At 39.7% G+C, this 22,006-nt stretch overlaps 2 protein-coding genes across 3 annotated transcripts; one reads left to right on the top strand and one right to left on the bottom strand.

Annotated features, from left to right (window-relative positions):
• The first annotated feature begins 2,545 nt into the window (after positions 1 to 2,545).
• On the top strand, positions 2,546 to 15,225 carry LOC102789126 (interleukin-6 receptor subunit beta). 2 transcript variants are annotated; one of them, XM_087849430.1, is made up of 15 exons: positions 2,546 to 2,786; positions 3,847 to 3,951; positions 4,354 to 4,474; positions 4,560 to 4,687; positions 4,807 to 4,937; positions 6,003 to 6,150; positions 6,256 to 6,335; positions 7,494 to 7,707; positions 8,479 to 8,679; positions 11,089 to 11,187; positions 11,497 to 11,634; positions 11,814 to 11,939; positions 13,021 to 13,105; positions 13,608 to 13,689; positions 14,067 to 15,225. In XM_087849430.1, exons 1-15 carry the CDS (start codon positions 2,675 to 2,677, stop codon positions 14,571 to 14,573), a joined length of 2,277 nt encoding a protein of 758 aa, XP_087705556.1. In that variant the 5' UTR covers positions 2,546 to 2,674; the 3' UTR covers positions 14,574 to 15,225. The 2 variants fall into 2 exon arrangements, with proteins under 2 accessions (XP_087705556.1, XP_087705557.1); XM_087849431.1 differs by lacking the exons at positions 2,546 to 2,786; positions 3,847 to 3,951 and adding an exon at positions 4,017 to 4,096.
• Positions 15,226 to 17,230: 2,005 nt separating this feature from the next.
• On the bottom strand, positions 17,231 to 20,761 carry nudt12 (nudix (nucleoside diphosphate linked moiety X)-type motif 12). The gene is made up of 7 exons (XM_035910676.2): positions 20,495 to 20,761; positions 19,311 to 19,614; positions 18,962 to 19,229; positions 18,704 to 18,871; positions 18,226 to 18,339; positions 17,876 to 18,075; positions 17,231 to 17,637 (listed from the first exon to the last, which is right to left on the bottom strand). Exons 1-7 carry the CDS (start codon positions 20,698 to 20,700, stop codon positions 17,527 to 17,529), a joined length of 1,371 nt encoding a protein of 456 aa, XP_035766569.2. The 5' UTR covers positions 20,701 to 20,761; the 3' UTR covers positions 17,231 to 17,526.
• Positions 20,762 to 22,006: the final 1,245 nt, after the last annotated feature.

The raw sequence follows: 22,006 nt of genomic DNA, 5'->3' as shown, positions 1-22,006 counted from the left end.
CTCTTGGTGCTAGACATTGTTTGTAAACTGTTAGTGCCGAGTGTTACAGGTTGAGAGAAAGAATCAGCTTATGGAATCAAAATTTCTTCATTATTTTTTTAACTGTTTTCTCAACACAACACACGTTTTAGAGTGTTGAGAAAATGGTTCTGTTTTCAGGCCGGTCTTAGTCATTGCACGGTGTTATACGGTGGCTGAATGAATCATAAGGCACAATATTAAATTAACCCAACAGTAGGCCTTTCAGACATGGGTAACATGGCTGACTTACCAGTCTGTTACAGTAATGGCACTCTGTCATTCGTAGGGCACTTTTACACTTTAACTGTGGCGTCAGACAGACTTACTGACAGCGGTGAAACAATGCAAAGTGATGTGATGTGCAAGAAATTTGTCATAGTTGCAAAAGTCTTGACGCGCATGTGGTAACAAGTATTTTTGGTATTATCTCCAAATCGAACCCACAGACTGTATAAAAGATGTATGCCGTTAAACCTGAAGTCTAATATTGGCCACCAGAGGGCGATAAAGAGTTCTAGTCCTTTGGGAAAGCTGCCCTTATACTTGACCTCTGTAAAAACTTTGCTGGTGAGTTAAAGGTCTCAGTCAATCATTTCAGGTCTTTGTCAACGTCAAGATTATTTTGTAAATTTCGCTTATGATTTCACAGTTGTTTGGTTTTTGCTCGTCACACCCAGTTTCAAAACACCAAGATGGCAACAGCGAAAAAGCTTCTCTCGAATCTTCAAATTGTGACAACAGAAGAATGTTTTCATGTAGAAAACTGTAATAATGAAGCCACATGCTATCATACAAGTTCTGCTTTTTTTTTGTTTGTTTTGTTTTCTGTCATGTGTAATCTGTTCAAACTTTGCAGTGATGAATTTTTCCTCTGTCCAGCTGAGCAACATTGCTGGCCCGCTTCAGTCTAAAAGTGACCAGTGTGCGGGCTCAGAATGATGGAAATGGAAAGAGGCTAATCACAGTTAAAAAATCTCTTAACTCGCATGTCCAGAGTAGCTGCAGGGTTTTATTTTTCTGAACTCCACCAAAAATGGTTCTGGATTTGTCAGATAATTATGTCTTATATTTGAAACATGTGGACATTTCAGGAGACCAGACTCGGTGAAATGTTCTGTATATGTGTTTTTTTTTTTCCCACTTGGTTTGTAAATAAGCTGAACTCAGAAACACAACCAGAGCCGGTAAAGGCTCAGATTTCTCTCGATTTCTCTTCACTTTTCTCTGCTGCTGTGCAAGAATCACTGCTTTCAATTCAGGATTAAGGAGGGAAAATTGTTTTCTGATATCCATTAACTTGACATTTGACCCAAAGGTCATGAAACCCAGTGACACATTAATGAAGTTCATTTACCTTAATAGTACGTGTGTTTAGCCTTTTGTTAGTCTGCAGCAGCATTAATGCACTCCTCTGCCTGCTCTGTGTGATCACACAGGAAGCTTGTTTAGTGTTACATTTCACTTCTGAGTGTGGTAAGCAGCACAGAGGAATCCCTTTTACTTAACACCCCCCACCCATTTTTTTTTATCTTTTCTTCTTCTTTTTTTTATCTGTACAGAACTTCCTTCCTTATTTGTTTCATTTCTTTTTGTTGTTGTTTTTTTCGGGGGGGTTTCGCTGTCAGTCATTTTTAAATGTTTCTACAAGACGTTTTGTTTGATTTGTTTTCAATTTGTATAAGAAAAAGAAAAAATAACCAGAGACAAGCTGAAGTTTTTGCTTTGGAAAAAAAAGAGGAACGATTAAACAAATGAGGAACAGTTGTGGCTTGTTAATTTCCTGTGTGGTATTGCTTCATTTTGTGTTCGGGTGTGTTACTGGCTCTCAAGTAATGGGTCCTGATGCTGATAATTCCCAACCAGATTTCAGCTAACGTTCCCCCACAGCTCTGAATCCCATCATCAACACCACTTTTTATGATAACATTTTTTAAACTTGTTTGAAATTCACTTGGACCTTTTTTTTTTCTTCTTTTTTTTTTAACCCATTTCCTCTCCTTCTTTATAGTAATTCTGGCCACTACTTTGTAAACACACAGCGCCTATTTATTTGTTGTATGTATTCATTATGCTACCATTATTTAAAAATAATGTTAGCTAGCAATAACATATCGTTAGCTAACAGTAGCAGCGTAGTCATTCTGTCCATCAAGTTTGTTTCTTTTGTACCGTTTCCTTTAAATTCTTGAAACTATCAATATTTTCTTCTATATCTCTGACAGTTTATCCTCTAACAGTTTAATAATTCGTTTTTCATTAGACTGGCTCAACAGGCTGTTTTGATGAACAAATAACATTACAAATTTCACAGCCTATGGCTGCTAACCAACACGTACAAATGTATATCTGCTATATTTAGCTAACGCTTTTGTTTTTATGATTGGTAGCTCACTACATGAGTCAAATAGCTGTACACAGTTTATCCACCAGAGTGCGCTGAAAGCTACCGTAATCCTACTAAACTTTATAGACATATAATCCTCTACATACAAGTGAAGCATAAACATACTTTTACAAGTTTGTCGCAATATCCTGAGCAAGCTCTGTTTGAGCTGAGAGCTGAGCAGAGGCGTCTTCCTCCTTCCTCCCGCACACACCAGAGACGTCTGTGGGGTTTGAACCTTTTTTTAAAGACCATACAGATTAAGTGTGGATGTCCTTGGATGGTGTAAAGATTTTTACTGTTAAGATGGATGTTTGGATTCTTAAAGTGCACATCTGTACCTGGACAGTGATGAGTCTCCTGATTGGTGTGTTTTCTTATGGTAAGTTATCCACAAATGTTTCAGATTAAAAGTCAGATTTTGCATTTTAATGTTACTAAAGTGTTTTCTGGACCGGAAGTGTTTGGCTTGTGAGGGATCCATACTGAATTCGCTAAATTCCTGAAAAAAATTTCAGGACTTTTTTTTTTCTGATCAAGGTCTTTTATTGATCCGTTAGTTGTGTGTGTGTTTGAACTGTAGCTCTTGTTGACGTTTTTTTCCTTTTTTTTCTCCTTTTTTTTTAAGGGAACACACTTTCTGATTGAAGTACAGCTTTTTTTCAAATTTATTTTATTGAACCAGTGCGTCAGAATTACGCCGGGCATTTTTTCACCTTTCTATCGGTGTGGAGAAATTATAAACTATAATGCAAAAAGCATTTGTCTGCGTTCACATACACATATAAACACGATTGAGATCGGATTCTTAATTCATGGATTTAATATGATATTGGCATCTGGAAAGGTTTTCCATACAGTTTAAGAATGTTTATGAGATTTTTTTTAACCATTCTTCCAAAAGCACATTTGTGAGGTCAGACACTGATATTGAGACAGGAAGGGCTGCCTCGCAGTCTCTGCTCTCATTTATCCCAAAGGCGTCTAGCAGGTTGAGGTCAGGACTCTGAAAGCGAGTCTAGTTCTTTCCGCACCAAACTCGCTCATCCATGTTTTTATTGACCTTGCTTTGTGCACTTATGTGCAGTCATGTTGAAACAAGAAGGGGCCATCCCCAAACTGTTCCCACAAAGTTTACAGCATGAAATTGTCCATGCTCTTTACACTGCACAACACAGTCAGTCAACTTCTGTAATTTTAGTCAAATCATTTCCACTTTGTTATAACCACTTAGAGTCGACTGTGGAATATTTAGTAGTGAGGAAATGGATGTGTTGCACAGGTTGCATGCTGGAATTCACAGAGTCTAGTGAATAAACATTGTCTCACTTTCCATTTCGCACTTTACAAAAACACCCAGGGCACCAAAATCATTAAAATCTTTAATGATCTTTATTCTTTTTTTCATTGACTTTCTCTGTTTCCCTGTTTCTTTGCATCAGCAGTGACAGTTAGAGACTTTCAGCTGGAGATCTGCAAAGAAAACACACGGGTGTGTGTCACCACCCCTGCAGACTGTGACCCTCGCCCACCCTCGTCCACACAGAGTGAGCACACATGTTTGCTTGTTCTTGGTTTTTATCATCTGGTTTAAAAAAAAACATGAAGTAAAGCTGCTTGTTTCTAAAAGGACCTCAGCAGAAGGATTAAGGATCTATGAGAATTCTGATCTGTTTAAACATGACTGAGAAGGTTATTTTTTATGTAAATAGAAGCTAAAAAAATATATCTGGTTATATGTTTCCAGATGTTTGTTTTTGTTTTGTCTCAGTGACTGGTTTGAAGTTTTCATTTAATCATGTTAATTTTGTAAAACATTACATGTAGGCCGAGTAGAAGAACGTGTTCAGTTAACCCGCTCTGATGTGTAGACATGTCGTTCACATGACCCAAAACTAAAGTCTTCAGCTTTTTGGAGTGACGTGTTATTTAAACTTCTTTTCCTGCAGGTACTCTGAACATGTCGTGTTACTACCAAAAGTCTCCAGGCAGACAAAGATCCATGACATGTGAGTGGAGTCTAGACTCAAACAGCGACACTGAGACTACCGCCTCCCTGATTTTCAGCAGGTATAAAACTTGATGATTTTGTTACGAAAATAATTACAAAGTGATCTTGTGGAATCTTCTCAGATGTTTTATCTTTTCTATTTAGGGACCACGAAATTATATCCTGTCGGGGCATCTTCAACTCAGCATCCGTTGTCAATGTGACAGCAAGGATTAAAAACCACATGACAGAGATCTGGTCTGAGCCTCGCAGTATCTTTCTTTTTGAAGCAGGTTAGACACCCACACGTTTTGTGACTGTCACCTGTAATCCACCTGGCTTCTATCTTCCTCTGCTGTCCGCTCATATAAAATGATGATGAAGTAATTTGCTCCTTGTCTCCTCCTCTCAGTCAAGCCCCCTACACCTGTATTAACTGTGCTCGGCTCTACTGAGGACTCACTTGTCGTGTCTTGGACAAGCAGCAGTGATGGCAGATGTCAGCTTCGTTACAGACTCGACAGCGAGGACATATGGACCCAGGTTAGCATCATGCCAACACTCTGTAGGCTTTTTCTTTAGGTATCTGCACTCCAAGAAAAGAAGTCCAAAAAGAACTGCACATTGTTTTAGTTTCCACCATAAAGTATGAGGCAAAAAGACCCGAAAACATTTAAATAATATGTAAATTTTTTACAATATTTCATATTCCTGCTTCCTGCTGAAGTGAGACGCAAACAAAACGAACAACAAAAGAAACTGTTTACTGACATTTGCTAAGTGAAAAGTTTAAAAAAGGTGTGTTTAAGGTAGCTTAGTTCAGCCAAAAAGTAAGGATACGGAAAGTGTATCACAAACAGTAATAACTGAGTAATTCAAGGACTATTGTTTATGTGCTGCAGCTTTTGCTGATCCCTATATATAAATACTGGAATGTGTAGACATAAGCATCAATCTTCAACATCTCCACTTTTTGTAGCTCATTACCTTAAGCCAGTGTTTCTGACACTGTGAGAGGTGGAACTGCTGCAGGTGGAGAACGTGGACAAAAGTATCCAATGAAAAGCAGAGTTTAAGTTTCTTTTTGGGGAAATGAAACAAGAGTTTGTGGAAGATTTTTGCACTGAGCTTAAAATTCAAGTCTTTTGCTGTCGATAATGATTTGTGAAATATCTGTGTTCTTAGATGTGAACTTCTTTTGTTTTTGTTTAGTTTCATCTGGAACAGGGAAAATGTAAAAACGACCAAAAAGGGAATCACAATATGAACATGTAGGTCATCCATGTCATAGTAATCTAAGGAGAAGCTTCTCGAATGAGACATGAAACATTAAAGAACTCCAGTCGCTTTTCTTTCCAAGCTCCTTAAATCACAAATGTATTTTAATTGTTTAATAAAGTTTTAATAGACGCAACATTTTGATCCCAAAATAAAAATGCCTGAAACCTGAGCTTTTGACTTACAGTGATTCTTGTACATGCACTAACCTCATTATTTGAACCTTCGGCCATCCAGCACTGTGACAGAGTAGACAGGATAGAAGAGCATAGTAAGTCCACTTGCAGTCAGCTTTGTCCCATAGGTTTGGTTGTCTGCTTTTGTGTCCAGGTTCCAGATTTATCTGCAAACCTGATGTTGAATTACACCATCAAAGACCTCCTGCCGTTTACAGTCTACAGAGCTGCTGTGGCCTGCAGGGAACAGATCTTCTGGAGTAACTGGAGCTCTGAAACCAGAGGAAGAACACTGGACAGAGGTAACAGGCATGCACATCAGGGACAGCACACCACGAGCTACAACACTGACATATATAAAATAAATTAATACATTTTTTAAAGAAGCTCAATTTTTTTTATTTTAGTTCCTTCCAGGCCACCAGAGGTGTTTTACAGACTGGAGAAAAAAGGTGGATCTCTGGAAGTTCATCTCATTATGTTGAAGGTATAGTGTCTCACTTACCTATAGGGATGGGTATCGTTTAGGTTTTATCCGATACCGGTGCCAAACCGGTACTTTTGAAACGGTGCCGGTGCTTAAACGGTGCTCAAACCGGTGTTTAAAGAGTGGAGAACACAAAATTGGTCCAGAAACCTCTCATGTTCAGCTGTTTTTTTGTAAAAAGATAACAATGTTAGCCTTTTCTGCAGCTATGGGGCATATATGGTATCACTCTTGGCTGGAAGCAGCTTAAACAATGGAAAAAACACAAACTTTGTCCAAAAACCTCTCCTGTTTTCCACTTTTTCTTTGGTCATTTTAGCCTTTTTGGCCAGGGTGAAGGGAGTATCTGCCATCAAACAAGAAGACAGCCGCATGTAACTACGACGTGTTTGCTAGTTCACCTTACATGCATTAATGTAATAACGTGGTTAGCCTACTCAACGTAAATTACACACGAACAACATTAAGCTACTCACGCAGAGAAGAACGGCTGCTGCTGCATCATCATCATCCTCATCAATTCTGCTACACTGGCAGGGCTAGGGGCCAGGACTCTCCTCTTCGGGTTTTTGGGGGATGTTGCTAACTCCGGGTCCGATAACAGGCACCACACCTGCAGTAGATGTGCTCGGTGTGAGGTCTCGCAGCAAGCTATCAAATACGGCGCATTTCTCGGCTTTTTAAAAAAACGCTATGCGTCGCCAAGTGTTTCATCTGATTCGAGGTGTTACCTCCCTTGACAGCATCACAGTACCAGCTTAAAGCACTTGTTGCAGGCTGCTGAGTTTGCATCTTTTGCTGTGAAGTACAGCCAGACTTTTGACCGCTTCACCTTGGGCGTTTTTAATCTGTAGCTCTGCTCTAAAAGAACGTACGTACCTGGACCCGCCTACTATCCTCGGAAGCGTAAAATGATTGGCTAGAATTTAAAGTGTATCACATCTCAAGAAAAAAAAGCACCGAAATAAAGCACCGAAATGTGCGCTGCTTTTCGGTCTGGTTACTACCGTTTATGTCAGAACCGATGCCATCATGGCACAAGAAACCGGTACCCATCCCTACTTACCTATGATGATGATTTCTCATATAAATGCAGAAAAATACCGTTCTGATTTACTAAAATGAATCTCTTATTATTGTTTCTTTTTTCCATCTTAGGCTCCTGAGTCTCTTGAAACTGAAGGTCGAATCCTTGGATACCAGATGAGCTATAAAGAAGGTGGACTGATTCAAAACACCACTGATGTGACACGCCTAGTGGTGGAGGAGGGGAACTGCAGCATCACAGTCAGAGCCTTCAACACAGCTGGCTACGGCCCTGCTGCCCATCTCAGCTTCAGCACACAAAGACAGAAGACGCTGGTTATGACATGTAATTATTGTTATTGTTATATTAATGTTCTGAGTGATATGCTGGGATATTTGTAGAATATTGATCGCCACAGACATCACAATTTTAACATGACTTGCTTTAAATAATGCATTTCTTCCTAAAGCTACTGAAGCTCTAAAAGCATCCAAGGGGAGAAGAATTAATTAATGCATTTTAGGCCTCAGTCTTACAGGTGTAGATGCAGTCAGCAACCCACTGACACTGAAAATGTCACTACAAACATATATACACCCAGGCTAGGCGTCAGGCACCTGGTCAAAATTTAGATATGTAATAAAAACCCAACTATATTAACTGCCATAAATAGCAGAGGCCAGAAGCATCCTTGTTCTGCATGTATATGTCTCCAACAACATTTCAAGGACAAATAAAAAAGACATTTGCACATCTTACACAATCGTGACTATTGGCTTCCAGCTCTACATATTAGATATGATACGCATGCTGCTCACTTTTGCAACATCCTGCATGTTATTTTTTCATCGAAGGAAGCAGCAGACCAGTGACATGCTGTTTTTACAAAACCTATTGCAAAATCTTTCCACGATCTCGTCTGTTTTTTACTTAAAAACTCGCCTCGTCCGTTTAACAAGAAGAGAAATTTCAAAAATGCACAGTGCATTGGAAAAAGTGCGGTTTGTGGATCTCAAAAATAGGAGACTTAAAAACGGTAGCTTATTTTACTGTTGATGATGAGCGTTGTCTTCTTCATCTTAATCTATGTAATAACGTGCGCCCTGTTTTCGGCAGCTCTTCCCTCTGTCAGAAACATGTGGATTTCCACCTCTTACCCAGGAAAAAAAGAGCTTCTGGTCCAGTGGAAGATCCCCATCAACCAAGGTCACACCCTGCCTGTCAGTTATTTCCTGATTCAGTGGCACCCTGAGACGAGTCCATCCACCAGCCACTGGTCTCGAGTTGACGGCTTCATCACCTCCACCGTCATACGAGGTGAAAAGGGGGAAAAAACCCAAAACAAAAGTCATTTTATTTTTTAACGAATATGATATGTTGGCTTCACCTTGAATTCCGTGTCCTGCAGTCACTTCAGAATAAAAGCATACTGCTCAGGCATCATCTTCTTTTTCGTGAAGCTGTACCATACAACAAGCCATATTATTGTTAGATAACTCCATTAAAAATGCTCAAAAAGCCACCAACAGGACAAACGTCAGTTCACTAAATTGGATTAGCAGAGGTGGGGGCCAAGCAGTCAGCCACTCTAGAACTGAGCATTTTAACCAGAGACTGTATATAGACAAACCTGCTGTGACATCACAGATGCCTTAATAGCCTTAATATGAGTGTTTTTGCTGTAGCATTGTTAGTAAACTGCATTATTTGTCAGATAATATCATTAAAATGCTCCAGAAGGCACAGACAGCACAGAGAAGTCCAGTTCAGTGACTCAAATTCATGGAAGTGAAGCAAAGCTGAGAGGCAGCAGCTACAGCAGCCAGCAGTGGTACAACACATGATCAGGTCTAATAATGCATATCTTTAATTGATTACTTTTAAACAGGTTTATTTTAAAAGAAAGCCATATTAAATGTTTCTGGTGTAAAGGAGTGCATTTTAACATCTATGGGGTTCACTGTTGGGGCAAACCGCTTTCTGCCACTTGTTCTTTGGCTTTATCTTTGAATCCTTAAGGCTGCTACGTGCTGCTGAGTAAATTGCTGCACTAGCAGCCTTTTACTGTAAAGCTGCTGCAAAATAGCAGGTGCAGTGGTGCTGATAGGACCTCATCACCACAATCTAGATGGTGTTAGATAACAGAGCCCAACATGGGGGAAAAAGCTATCATCTTGTGTGTATTTGATTTGCATTCGATTAGTGGGGATTTTTTTTTAAATGGAGATTTCCAGATAAAGAAACGGGTAAATGTCATAATTATGTTGTTTTAATAAGATCTGCAACAAAAATGTGATGAATTTTACAGCAGTTTCCTCAAACTGCTCGTCATTAAGTCTTTAAAAATATGTTTGGGCATTTGTTAGCGACTAATTTTTTCTACACACACTCTCACACTTTGGGCCGTTGCTGAGTTTTGAAGAAGCAGAGCAGTTTATGTTCAGTCAAAGTATACTGCTGCATGCTGGGGGCGCTGTGCGGGGATGTATTAATGCTGGAGACTGTCCACGTGGATTTAAATAGTGCAGATGGAAATTAGCTAGTAGGTGCGTCTTTTCTCTTAGGAGAAGTTTAATGTTCGCTTTTTTTTCTTTGTACATTTTTCCTGACAAATAAAGTCGAAATTCATTCATTTCAGATTTGTTTTATATGCTGCAACCTGTTGGGGGCAGTGTTGGGGAGTAACGGAATACATGTACCGCCGTTACGTATTTAAAATACAAAATATGAGTAACTGTATTCCGTTACAGTTATCGTTTAAAAAGGTGGTATTTAGAATACAGTTACTTTGTTGAAATAAATGGATTACACGGCGGTACTTCCCTGTTTCATATTGTGGCGGGTCAGGACTGTTTGGGTTTTGTTTGACAGCTACGTTCTGTTGTTCCAGGCAGCGTTACGGTTGCCATGGTTACAGGGTGACGCTCTCTCTCTGCGTGTTTCCTGGGTGAGAGAGCGCCTGTTGTTGTTATGCTAAGCTAACAGGCAGAATGCTACAGGTATAGCTCTAAAGAATGTAGCATCATGGGCAGTGTAGTCCGTGCTGCAGGGAGAATGGACTGCCTTACCCGTTATGTGTCTGTGAGCGAGGGAGGGAGAAAAAGGAAAAGTACGAGCTGTCATCGAGCAAAAACGGGAGCTGGAAGCATGTAAATATAATAATAACCACTGCAGCCAAGAAGAGTGCCTGACGAGCCCAGTTGTAAGTAAGCTATTAAGACTCGACTGTACACCGTGTTCGTGTTTTCCTCTGAAACAATAAGTTCCGTTGGAGCAGCCTTTCAACGCCTCTCGCTGTCTCCTGCAAGCAAAGTTGACCCAGACAACAAAGTAAAGCTAGTTTTCAGCTACGAGCCCGACACAGAACCCACCGTATTAGCCAGAGGTCCCTTTACTACGGTTCGGAGCCGCGGACCTTCAGTAACAGTAATAAATCACAGCAATAGTACATTCATGTAGTTGTAAACAGCATGATAATATATTAAGTAATCCAAAGTATTCAGAATACGTTACTCTCATTGAGTAACGTAACGGAATACGTTACAGAATACATTTTGGGGCATGTAATCTGTAATCTGTAATGGAATACATTTTAAAAGTAACCTTCCCAACACTGGTTGGGGGTGAGGGGAAATCAAGCTGAAAGAGTGACTTATATATGGTATTTTAGTCTATAACAGACATTGTATTTTATACAGCTGTTCTGTTTACTGTGCATGTTTCCAGATGTTCACCCTAATAAGGAGTACCTGATCAGTGTGTTTCCTGTTTACAACCAGCAGTATGGGTCTTGTCAGTCTCTGCCGGCAAGTCTGCAGCACGGAGGTAAACGTGAGCTCAGATAGAAACGTGTGGGGGTGATAACCTCTGCGTCTGCACAGGATGATTCAGATTTACTCGGTAATGTGAATCATCAGCTCTCAGTATTCTCAGTTAGTATTGTTTCTGTGAGTAGAAAATGAGAAAAGTCTTATCTAAAAGTCAATTAATAGTGATGCTAATGCAGTAAAATGGGCGAATAATATGCAAAGTAATTTACAGCAGAACAGAAGTTATTTGCATTGAACTAAATGCAGGGGAAAAAATTGAGGAATCTATATCTGACTTTCTATCTGTGTGTGTTCATCTTCTCAGCTTTGATGGAGGTGGTCAATCTGAGTGTCAGTGTGACTAAGACATCAGTGACCATTATGTGGGAGTGGCAGAGGAAGTCTGAGCCAGTCAGAGTGAGCAGATATGAAGCAGTTCTGAGGAAAGACTCAGACAAACAATGTATGTGGGTTAATGAGCCTTTTAACATAAAATCTCACTCTGCGGTAAAAACAAAAGTTTGTCTTTTTTGCATTAGATTTGTCCATGTATATTTTCTCGCTTGCAGAGGTGTTACAGAAAACTGTCATGCATATTTTATCACCTTTTTGCAAATGCAACATACATTCTCTCATTTCCAGCTTTACCTTTGTGGCCAGATGACCAGCAGCACACTTTCTATGACCTGATGCCCAACACTCAGTATTCTGTTACGCTGTTGGCTGATAATGTTTCTAAAAGCATCGTTCAAATGACGACAGATTTCGGTGAGTTTCACTGGCCCCAAAACCAGATTCCTTTCTGTGGTTTTTTTTGCATTGCAGCGTTGGCCACATTTCTTTGTAGTAGATTTCTTCTCAATATACTTAGAATCAATCATTGAAGCCATATCTGCAGCGCCCCCTGGTGTGTGGACTGCAGCATTTGTTCACCTGTGAAACCAGTTGTATATCCTCCTAAGACCCAGCAATTAATTTTGATTCTCTGTCTGAGTCTGAGATCTCTATATCAAGCACTGCTTATGCATCTCTTTCTGTTGATGTCTCATCTGTTGGGGGCTGGGCTAACAGAGCACATGGACTTTCATTTAAAATGGACAAAAATTGCAGTTTCCACATTTCAAAGCCACAAGGGAGGTTAAGTACCAACATTTTTTCAGATATTATCACTTTATTGCCAAAACTGAAATGGTCCAATTTGACAGTCTTGACTTTGATTTTGCAGGATTGCAGAAATGTGCAGTAACTTTACCCCTTTCAAAATAAAACAGCATCGTTTGTAGTGGACAGCACGACTTGCTACCTCACATTTTCAACCCATGTCAACCCAAGAGACAAACAAAAATACATTTAAACTATCTTTAAAAAATCAAAACATTTTTCTGCTGTATTTCTGGAGGATTTCCCCCCAAAAAATGAAAGTCTATATCATACAAATGCAAATAAGAACTTCTCACATGTTACAAGACACAATTATGTGAAACACACTTTGCAATTAAGATATATTCTATTATAATAATAAATGAGTGCACTGCCTACATCAAAGTCAGCTTGATGGCTTTTCTTTCAGCATCAAAAATCGAATAACTCTTATAGCACAATAAGAGAAATAACAGAATAGAGAGCAATAAAATGTTGAATTTCTTATATAGGCTTTTAATTTGAAAAGCACGGATGGATGGATAAAGTGCAGGTGGCTATTACAGAAAATGCTCGACAGTGAGGTACACAACTGACCCAGATGATGGACATAAGTACCGGTGATAGAAACATACTGCTGTGACTGCAGGAAAGTGATTTATTTATTGTTTTTTGAAACATAAAGAGAATCTGATATTCTTCTTTCCAGATGATGTAACGGTGGTGGCTACAGCGATTCCTCTGCTGCTGGTTGTTGTCACTGTGTTAATCCTCTCCATCCTGTCCAGGAATCTGTGAGTGCTGGGCAATCTGTTCTTTTAGTAATACTAATGCGTTTGTTTTTCATGTGTGCCATGTGATCTTTGGCCCAAAGACTGTATGCAAGGCATGGCATGAAGGGAAAAAATGTACGTTAAATGTTATTTGCTACTAACTAAAGTCATATTTTGCGGTAGCATTACCAAAACGTGTCTGAGAACAGCTTCCTAAATGTGAATATTTACCAGTATTTCACGAACATTTATGGGATTTAACAGCGGTTAACACAATTCAACATGTAATACATCTGAATGTATTACAGCAATGCAGCGTAGCCTTTTTTTATCTGACCTCAAGTCATTGACCCATGAACCTGCTTTTTCTGGTCAATCTGGCCCTGAAAGATTAAACAAGCTGCAAAAATGCGAACAGTTTCCTGAAGATTCTCGTGGTTTCTAGGACTCTCTAGTGAATGCTCTGATAGTACGCGGTTAGTCCTTGTCACTGATAATGACTTTAATCAACATTACTTTTTAGGTACAAGTCGTACTTCTTCCCGCTAATCTCTAGCCCTCGACTAAGCAAAACAGGCCAGTGGCTGATGGACCCGAACCACGAGGTAACCTGTTTTTTACAGCTTTCATAGTTGGGTTAATTACTTACAGCTCATATATCTGTGCATGGGAGACTTCATGCCCATCGTCAGACTCAGATTTACAATATTAGTCCAACTAATTATAACAAAAACACCTGTTAATGATATCTACTATCACACAAAATTTGAACATGATATCTTGAAAACTGTGGATGCTAATAAACAGACAACGAGGGGGGAAATGGCAAAGACACCATACAGAAACGGGAACAAGAAAACTTCTAAGATTGACAAAATGACCCGTTAGGGTTTGCACAACTAAGAAAAAGAGAAACAATAAACACAAATATATGTAAAGCTACAGCAGCCAGCCACTCATTCATTCCTTTTTTTTTTAACAGAAATTTGCAGAGAGGAGCATCCTTAATATTGAAGACTTCCAGGTGACTGATGCCCTCAGAGACAAAAGTCTCATCATAGTTGAGCGATCCTCTCAGCTCTTACCAGATGATGACCAGCGTGAGGATACCTCTCTGCTGTTGATTGGCTGCCTCACTCTAGACTCTGAGTATGTTTCTTATAGTGCACAACCCACAGAGAACCAGTCCCGTCCTCCTATCAAGGTTTTCATATCAGAGGAAAATCAAGAGGCTGCCGGCGCTCCGCTACACGAAACCAAGCTCTGGCTTCCTCAGAGCGACAAGGACAGAAATCAGGCTGACATCTCCGAGATATCACATCAGACCGACGCTGCTGTGAGAAGTCACTTTCCTGGTTTGTTGACTGAAAGTCAGCCTGTTTATCCGATGACCTGTGAGACAGAGTACGCGTTGAATTGGGGCAGGCAGAGTGACTGCTCTTGTCTGATCTGTGATGCAGGTTACATTTCTACCAGTGGCACAGGGTGAAAACACATTGAGAGACTCAGCAACTTCAGCAACAAATGAGCTCAGATGTGGCCCAAAGGTTTATTACAGCAAGGAAAACAATGGCCTGTCTTGTGGCGCAGACTCATCGGGTCTGCATTTTTGCTTTTTTTTGGTATTTTTGTATAAAGAAAATATGGAAAGTTCCTGTCGGATTATAATATTATTTTATGCCATGTTAGACCCCTAATTAAAGATTGTGAATTATTATGTAGTTTTAGTTTGCATTATGCTCCTGAATTAGAAGAAGGTGATAACTATTACATTTGGTAAACTGATCTGCATTATATTAGACTGTTGATTTATTGTGAATGAATGATATTGTTTTATGATGCATTATACTGTGCGTTATAAGAAATACTGTTTGCAGAAAGTCATCGCCTTATTTGTCTGGTTAGAAGAGAACAGAGCATACTGCCCCATCTCAGCAGGAGCAGATAAACAGGGAGCCAAGGTCGTAGCTTAGGCGCTGTGTGAGAGAAAGAATGTGAATGTTTAGGCTTTTGTGATTAGGTGGGGGCCACTAGAGGCTATAAGAGTTTGATCAAGGCTCCACCATTTTGAGATCTGATGCTGTCTGCTGTATGGTGTCAATCTCCCACGCGTGTGTTCATTAAATCATCGTTTGACTTGACCCGGCCGGACCAGTGTGGTTATTTTTAGTTTTCCTCTTGTATCCATCCCCAATATTTGAATCCGTAACATTCCACAGCAGCATAATAAGTATAGAGGGTCTCCTTTTTTAAATCTTAAGATCATTGTTACTCAATATTTGACATGCTCATCTTGGTGTCTGCATTTAATAAGCTGTATATTACATGTATTTCATAATGTGAACGTATGGGTGCCACCAGACACTCTGAAATATGATTACATTCAGCCAAATACATGTTCTTCTCTCTACTTCTACTTTACTATGTTTTGGTTATGAACATTATACTTTTATTCTGTAACAATTACTGTAAAGATCTGGTTACTAATTATTTTGCACATTTGAAAATGTTAATCTACTATTGCATTATGCTTCACTAATATAGATCAAGCAACCCAGCAGTGTACAGTACAAGTAATTCAAATCATTAACAGACACTTATACGCTATGTTCAAAAATATCCTATATTGTGCAAAAGAGTTATAACTTGGACTTTTCACCATTTCACACCACAAAATGTTGCAGGAAGTCAGTGGAACTTTTATTTAACCAGACAAGTCATTAGAAAGACCAAATATGCACGGACAGCCAAGATACAGACAAAGTCACAGGCAAAGTAATGCTTCTGTGGTCAAAGGAGCTTGCAAAGAAAAGCGTCTGGACTTCTTTAAGTTACTTGAAGACGTTTCACCTCTCATCCGAGAAGCTTCTTCAGATGAGAGGTGAAACGTCTTCAAGTAACTTAAAGAAGTCCAGACGCTTTTCTTTGCAAGCTCCTTTGACTACGATGACCTGGATGACTGAGAACATTCACAGACATAATGCTTCTGTGGAGTCTTATTTATTACAAAATATCATAATAGGGACCCATGTGAGACTGAAAATAGTGCCCAGTTTTTTCTTTTAGCCCCTGTTCAGCTACAACCAAGTCTTCTAGAAGGATACTGAGGCATCCTCAGTGCCACCAGGTGACATCTTAGTCAGATATTGAACCACTTCTACTCCCTGCAAGACCATATAATCTCCAAAACACCTTCCACTCCTTGAACACATCTAGAAATTCTCTTCATGAAAGTTATTAAATGAATTATTGAAAAGCGACGCCCCGTTGGACTCCAAATTGCGATCTATTTCTCATAAAGCAAACCATGCTCTCTATGAATGTACAGGAGACAGATGGCTGATAATCACCGGAGCATTGAAGACAATCAGACAAAATCGCTGTCTGTTTTAATAATAATAATGGATTGGATTTATATAGCGCTTTTCAAGGCACCCAAAGTGCTTTACAATGCCACTATTCATTCACTCTCTCACACACTGGTGGAGGCAGCTACGGTTGTAGAAGGAACCTTGTTTGTGAATTAACTCTGGGAATATATAACTGAGTCATTGGGGTAACCTTTATATATTTAGGGATGGGCTTCAGACTTCTTGCAACCCGGAATGCTAAGATTCTCATAGGAAGTGAGCAGAAAGGTCAGGATTAGAAATGTGCTGTCGCTCCAGCATAATTTGACATTTTGAAGAAAGTAATCGAGGCAAGGTTGAGATGGTTTGGACAAGTGTAGAAGAGTGATAGTGGATATGATGCACAAAGGATGCTCAGTATGGAGCTTCTAGGCAGGAGGAAAAGAGGAAGACCAGAGAGAAGAGTCATTGATGTGGTCATAAGGGTTGGTGTGACAGAGGGATGCAAAGGATAGGCTTTAATTTATTTAATACTTGAAGTTTATTTTGGCTCCTAGAAATGATCCAGCAATCATCAGAGTCTCTTGTGCAATTTTACTGAAATATTTAGATTTAATGAACTTATTAAAGTAAATGAAAACAAATTAAACATAAACAAAAGGCCCCCCACCCTGAGGACTGAATGGTTTGGCAGATGCAATGGATGTTTGAGATTAAATTTCTTGTCAAAAATGTTTTGTTTAATCCAAGGAAAGTTTAATGTAGTTTATTATAAAACACGTGAGGAGAATTCTACTTTACATTTTTTAAAATACATTTATTTTAAATAATTACCGTTTCTGACAACAACTTCTGGACTGAATCTGGACAGAGCACGCTTCTTCTTCCATATTTCATCATCGTACTGCAGATATTTCCGAGGTGAAATGTCAGACCTGAGATTGTTGTACATGCGTCAAGTCACTTCGCAGTTATTAAAGCACAACGTGAACAATCTGAGGAATGTGGTGAGTTAATCGACTGGGGACAAATCCGTTCCTATCCATCTGACCTCCTCAGCTGGGCAGGCGGTCGAGTGATGAAGGTGTTCTGTCAGAGGTTAGCGTTTATGCCGATCCAATGTCTGATCAGCTGGTGGGCGATGGTCTGCCTGGGGGGGATGTTAAAAGCTGGAGATGCTCCTCTAAACAAGGAGTCGATTACCTAAACAAGCAGAAAAGTTGGATTTCTGTCTCATTAATGTCTAGAATTGTTCATTATTAAGCATTAGAAGAATTGGCCATGGGATATGGATGAAAGCTCTGGAAAATTTCTAGTTGATACAGCTGATGCTAACAGTTTCCAGGTTGTTGTTATAAAGTTATCTTCAGTAGACTTATTATTAACTCTTAACATCATGATCCCTGTTAGCAGTTCCACTAATAGTCGCACTGTTACTCACCTGTTGCCGTGTGAACCACTGAGCTTCCTCTATCTCGTTCTCATCCACTTTGATGTCTGTTGATATGGCGACAGCAAGGCAGCCGAACATGAGGTTGGATGGCATCGGCCAGGGCTGGCAGGAGACATACTGAACCGGTCCGACCTTCACGCCGCTCTCCTCCTCCACCTCCCGCCTTACTGCATCCTCAATCGTTTCCCCTGCGGGGTAGGAAAGGGAGAAGCTGTCACCCTAATTTTTATAGCTGAGACTTGATTTATGGTTAATATTCCTGTGAGGATTAGCTTCAGGCTCACATCAGTTGTTTAACAGCTGAGCAGTTTTTCTGTGTGTGAGAGTGTGTGGTATACCAGGCTCTACAAATCCCGCTAAACAGGAAAACATCCCAGCTGGGAAGACCTTCTTCCTTCCCAGTAAACATTGGTTTCCATCTGGGTGGATCACCAGCATGATGACCACTGGGTCTGAAATCACAAACATATGCAAACTTTGTTACTAGGAGTGGGCAAAAGCTACTATAGTATATGATATGACGTCAAACTTTAATAAAACTGAAGCAGGTGAATTACAAAAATATTACATTTCTGTTCATCTGACATAAGAAAGGAAATGGCTATAGAGATAAAAACTATATTTGACTTCAGGCTGGAAACATGTCTGTTTATGTTGGGCTTTTTTAATATGGGGGTCTGCAGGACTTGACTTAGAGCCAGCCTCAAGAAGCCACTGGAGAAACTACAGTTTTCTGTTCATGTTTTTTGTGCACAGCGTGATGCTACACAGTATTAACTACAGTGCAGATGAGCTGATAGATGAGCAGATTCATACCAACTCGTGGATAGCAGGTATTGTGGACCCCCTTTAGACTCCTGCATTCAGAGTTCAGACAGCTCCTCTTGTGTCCTCCGTCCTCCAGTTTGGTGCTGCTGCCACATGTCGGACAGAAGCTGTAGCGACCGTTCCAGGCCAACACCGATCGAGCCTGAGCCACGATTCCTTGCAGACAAGGAGAGCAGGAATAAGTATTATACTGCGACACAAGAGAGGCAGGTGATCAAACAACAACACACGTTTTGTGTGTCTCACCGGCCTCTTCCTCGTTTAGTTTCAGCAGGTCTCTGTTTGGCATCTTTGGAAAGGAGCAGTTCTTCTCCCTGCACCGTTTAACAAGGTCAGCAGCATCTTCATCAGTGCTGAAAGCAAACCAAGCAGGAGCCTCCCGGATACCCTCCTCAGGAGAGGAAGGGGAGGGATTTTTCCTCTTCTCTACTCCGAGGAAAATGAGCACAGTTGCAGGTTTCTGCAGAAGATCCTTAACTGCCTCATATCTGAACCGGCACAGTTTGCTCTCAACCTGTTGCAATCAGATTCACAATTCACATGACTTTCATGTTTGTCATGTAAACTAGCCGTAGGCTGTAGGTTATAAACATACCGCTGCGCCGTCGTCTTCCTGGGATGTGCTGAGCATGGGGCTGAGGTTCGAGAATATGAGGTAGACAGTATCTGGTTCTCTTTGTTTGGCCTCCAACCAGGCCTTGTCAGTCCTCTTCCCACTCAGGCGGTCCAGCGTCTCCCTGCTGAAGTAGTTTTCCTGCGGACTGATGTCGGAGCCCGGCAGGACTCGCCGGCAGCCATCGTCTGTCTGGCAGAGTAGGTTAGCGATGTGTTTGTGACCCCAGAACTTGGCAACATCGTAGGCGGTCTGTGATGAACTGTTTACTATGAACTTATCACAGCTAAAAGATAGAAGAAAAAAAGAGGTTTTAGAAGTCAGGAATCCATTTATACATTCAAGGCTACAACACATCAAAGTCTGGGGCTTTTACAACTTAGACTTTTAAGTTTTTAGATGTTTTCATTTAAATTGCACCAATATTTTTTCCGTACCTGCTTATTATAGCCTCTTTGAGGATGTTTTTCTATACTAAATGGGTTTTTTTGCTACTATTTTTTGTCTCTTCAGCTTTTATATTGATTTATTTCAGTAAAGGTTTTTGCCTCATCACGCTGTTAATGCAGGTTTATTAGTTTTAGTCTTGTTTGGTTTTCTTGCAACTCCTAATTTTACTGTATTTTCACCACTAGTTTTATCCCGATTTTGTCTTGTTTATACTTTAAAATATCATTTTAGCATATAGCTCCTATATGCTAAAAGAAATTTAGCTACAGTTTTATCGCTCTCTGAGTTTCAGTCTACTCCTATTTAATTTTTGTGTAGCCAAGTTTTGTTCTAGCTACATTTTTTGTTTCAGAATGAGAATGAGAATCATTTTATTTGGCCAAGTTTGTGCACACAAATAAGGAACTTCTGTTGAAAAACAAACAAATACAGACTTCTGTTCACTTTGCTCTTTCAGGTTCAGTTTCTTTAAATATTTTAAATCCTCACTTTAGCCTCTTTTCATAATGCTTTCCACTTCATATGTTTCTGCCCATCAAGTCTGCAAATATTTACCTAAACGTAACATATGTGGAATAGATGCATCCCCTAAATGCTAAAAATAATTAATTAATGCAGCTTTGAAAAAATATTCCACAATATATCTCTTTAGTATTGTTCACTTAACAAATGGTACATTAATAACATTACAAATGAAGAGAAATGCAGTGATGTACCCATGTGACAGCAGCTTCTCCACCACATGAAAATGTCCATTGCGAGCTGCAAGCATTAGTGCGGTCCAGCCGCTGTATCCTGTCTGGTTTATGAGCGAGGGCACATGGGACAGCAAGGTGGACACCTGGGACATATCTCCTCTTGCTGCAGCATCCAGAAATGTCTCCACCATGTCCTCCTTCGCGCTCAGTTGATAGCTCGTCATCCTGGATCCCGAGATGAAGACAATGAAACCTGGGGTAATATATGATTTGGCAAAATGTCCGAGGAGATATTATGAACAGATGAAGCAGCTAGTTACAAATAAATGATAAAAAAATAAAAATGAATGTTATTTTAAAAGTATTGGTTTGACACATAAGAGCTAAAACAATCATAGATAAAAAGGTAAAAAGTTTTGAATAACTGATTGATGATTAATGTCAAGAAATGGGAATTTGGGTTTAACAACCTCAAAATATAGCTCAGAGTTTAAAATGCTGAAAAAGCTAAAAGTACTACAGCAAAATTGACCCGATTAAATACTGATATCTCACTAGAATGCAATCTATTCTTCCTATTGAGTGGTTTGATATAACATCCAGAGAAAGACTAAAATACGGAAAACAAATACATTTTGTTCTTGTTTTACTAACAGTCAGACCCAAGAATATTTGGTTCCAATTATTCTAATTACAAGGTTTCCAGTTAAATTAAAGTTACTAACTAACTGTGCCATCTTGTGGCACTCACTGGTATTACTGTAAAGAACAGCTTGACCCTTGTTCACTTCAGTTGATATCGCTGTGCTCTTTAAGATTTAGACAAAATATTTTTTATTCGCATTCACTTGACAGCTGCACTCAATTTTGAAATATTTTTAACTATTTCTAAATATTTATTTTGAAAAAAAAAAAATTCTGGCAACAAAAATGGCAAATACATACGTTAATAAACTTATAATTTAGTAAAAAAAAAACAAAACAAAAACAAACCTACAGCATCAATTCTACACTGTCCCTTTAATTAGTCCTCCCTGTCTCATTAGTACGGAGCCCCGCAGGGGACATGGGAGAAAAAAAAAAATTAAGGCGGACTTTTGCGAGATCCCGAGTTTGTTTTGCGAGATTTCGCTAAAGTCCGTCTTAATTATTTTTTTTTCTCCCATGTCCCCTGCGGGGCTCCGTACATTAGCGCATCGAGCTGTCAACCACTGAACCCTTTGACCTCGACAATGGTTGCGAAATAAACTTACAGGAACCACCTTGAATTGCAGGTTTGCTTTTACAAATCCCACAGTGTTGAAGAATAAGCTAGGACACAGTGTTTGTTTGTCATGTGGTTTTAAAAGGCCTCTGAATCGGCTCTCTGTTTCACTAACAGTTCAGGAAACGAAAACACGAACGAACAGGAGCGACTTTCGCCGGTTAAGCTTCGTTTAAACGACACCAAGCATCACATTTCACTTTGAGTTTCATGTGAAAGATTATTAATGCGTCATATCTTGCCTTTTGCTCGGCGTTCACTTGCCC

Source organism: Neolamprologus brichardi, chromosome 12 (genome assembly GCF_056152115.1).
Source record: "Neolamprologus brichardi isolate AB-2024 chromosome 12, ASM5615211v1, whole genome shotgun sequence".
Classification (NCBI taxonomy): Eukaryota; Metazoa; Chordata; class Actinopteri; order Cichliformes; family Cichlidae; genus Neolamprologus; species Neolamprologus brichardi.
This window is presented reverse-complemented; position numbering and strand designations above follow the sequence as displayed.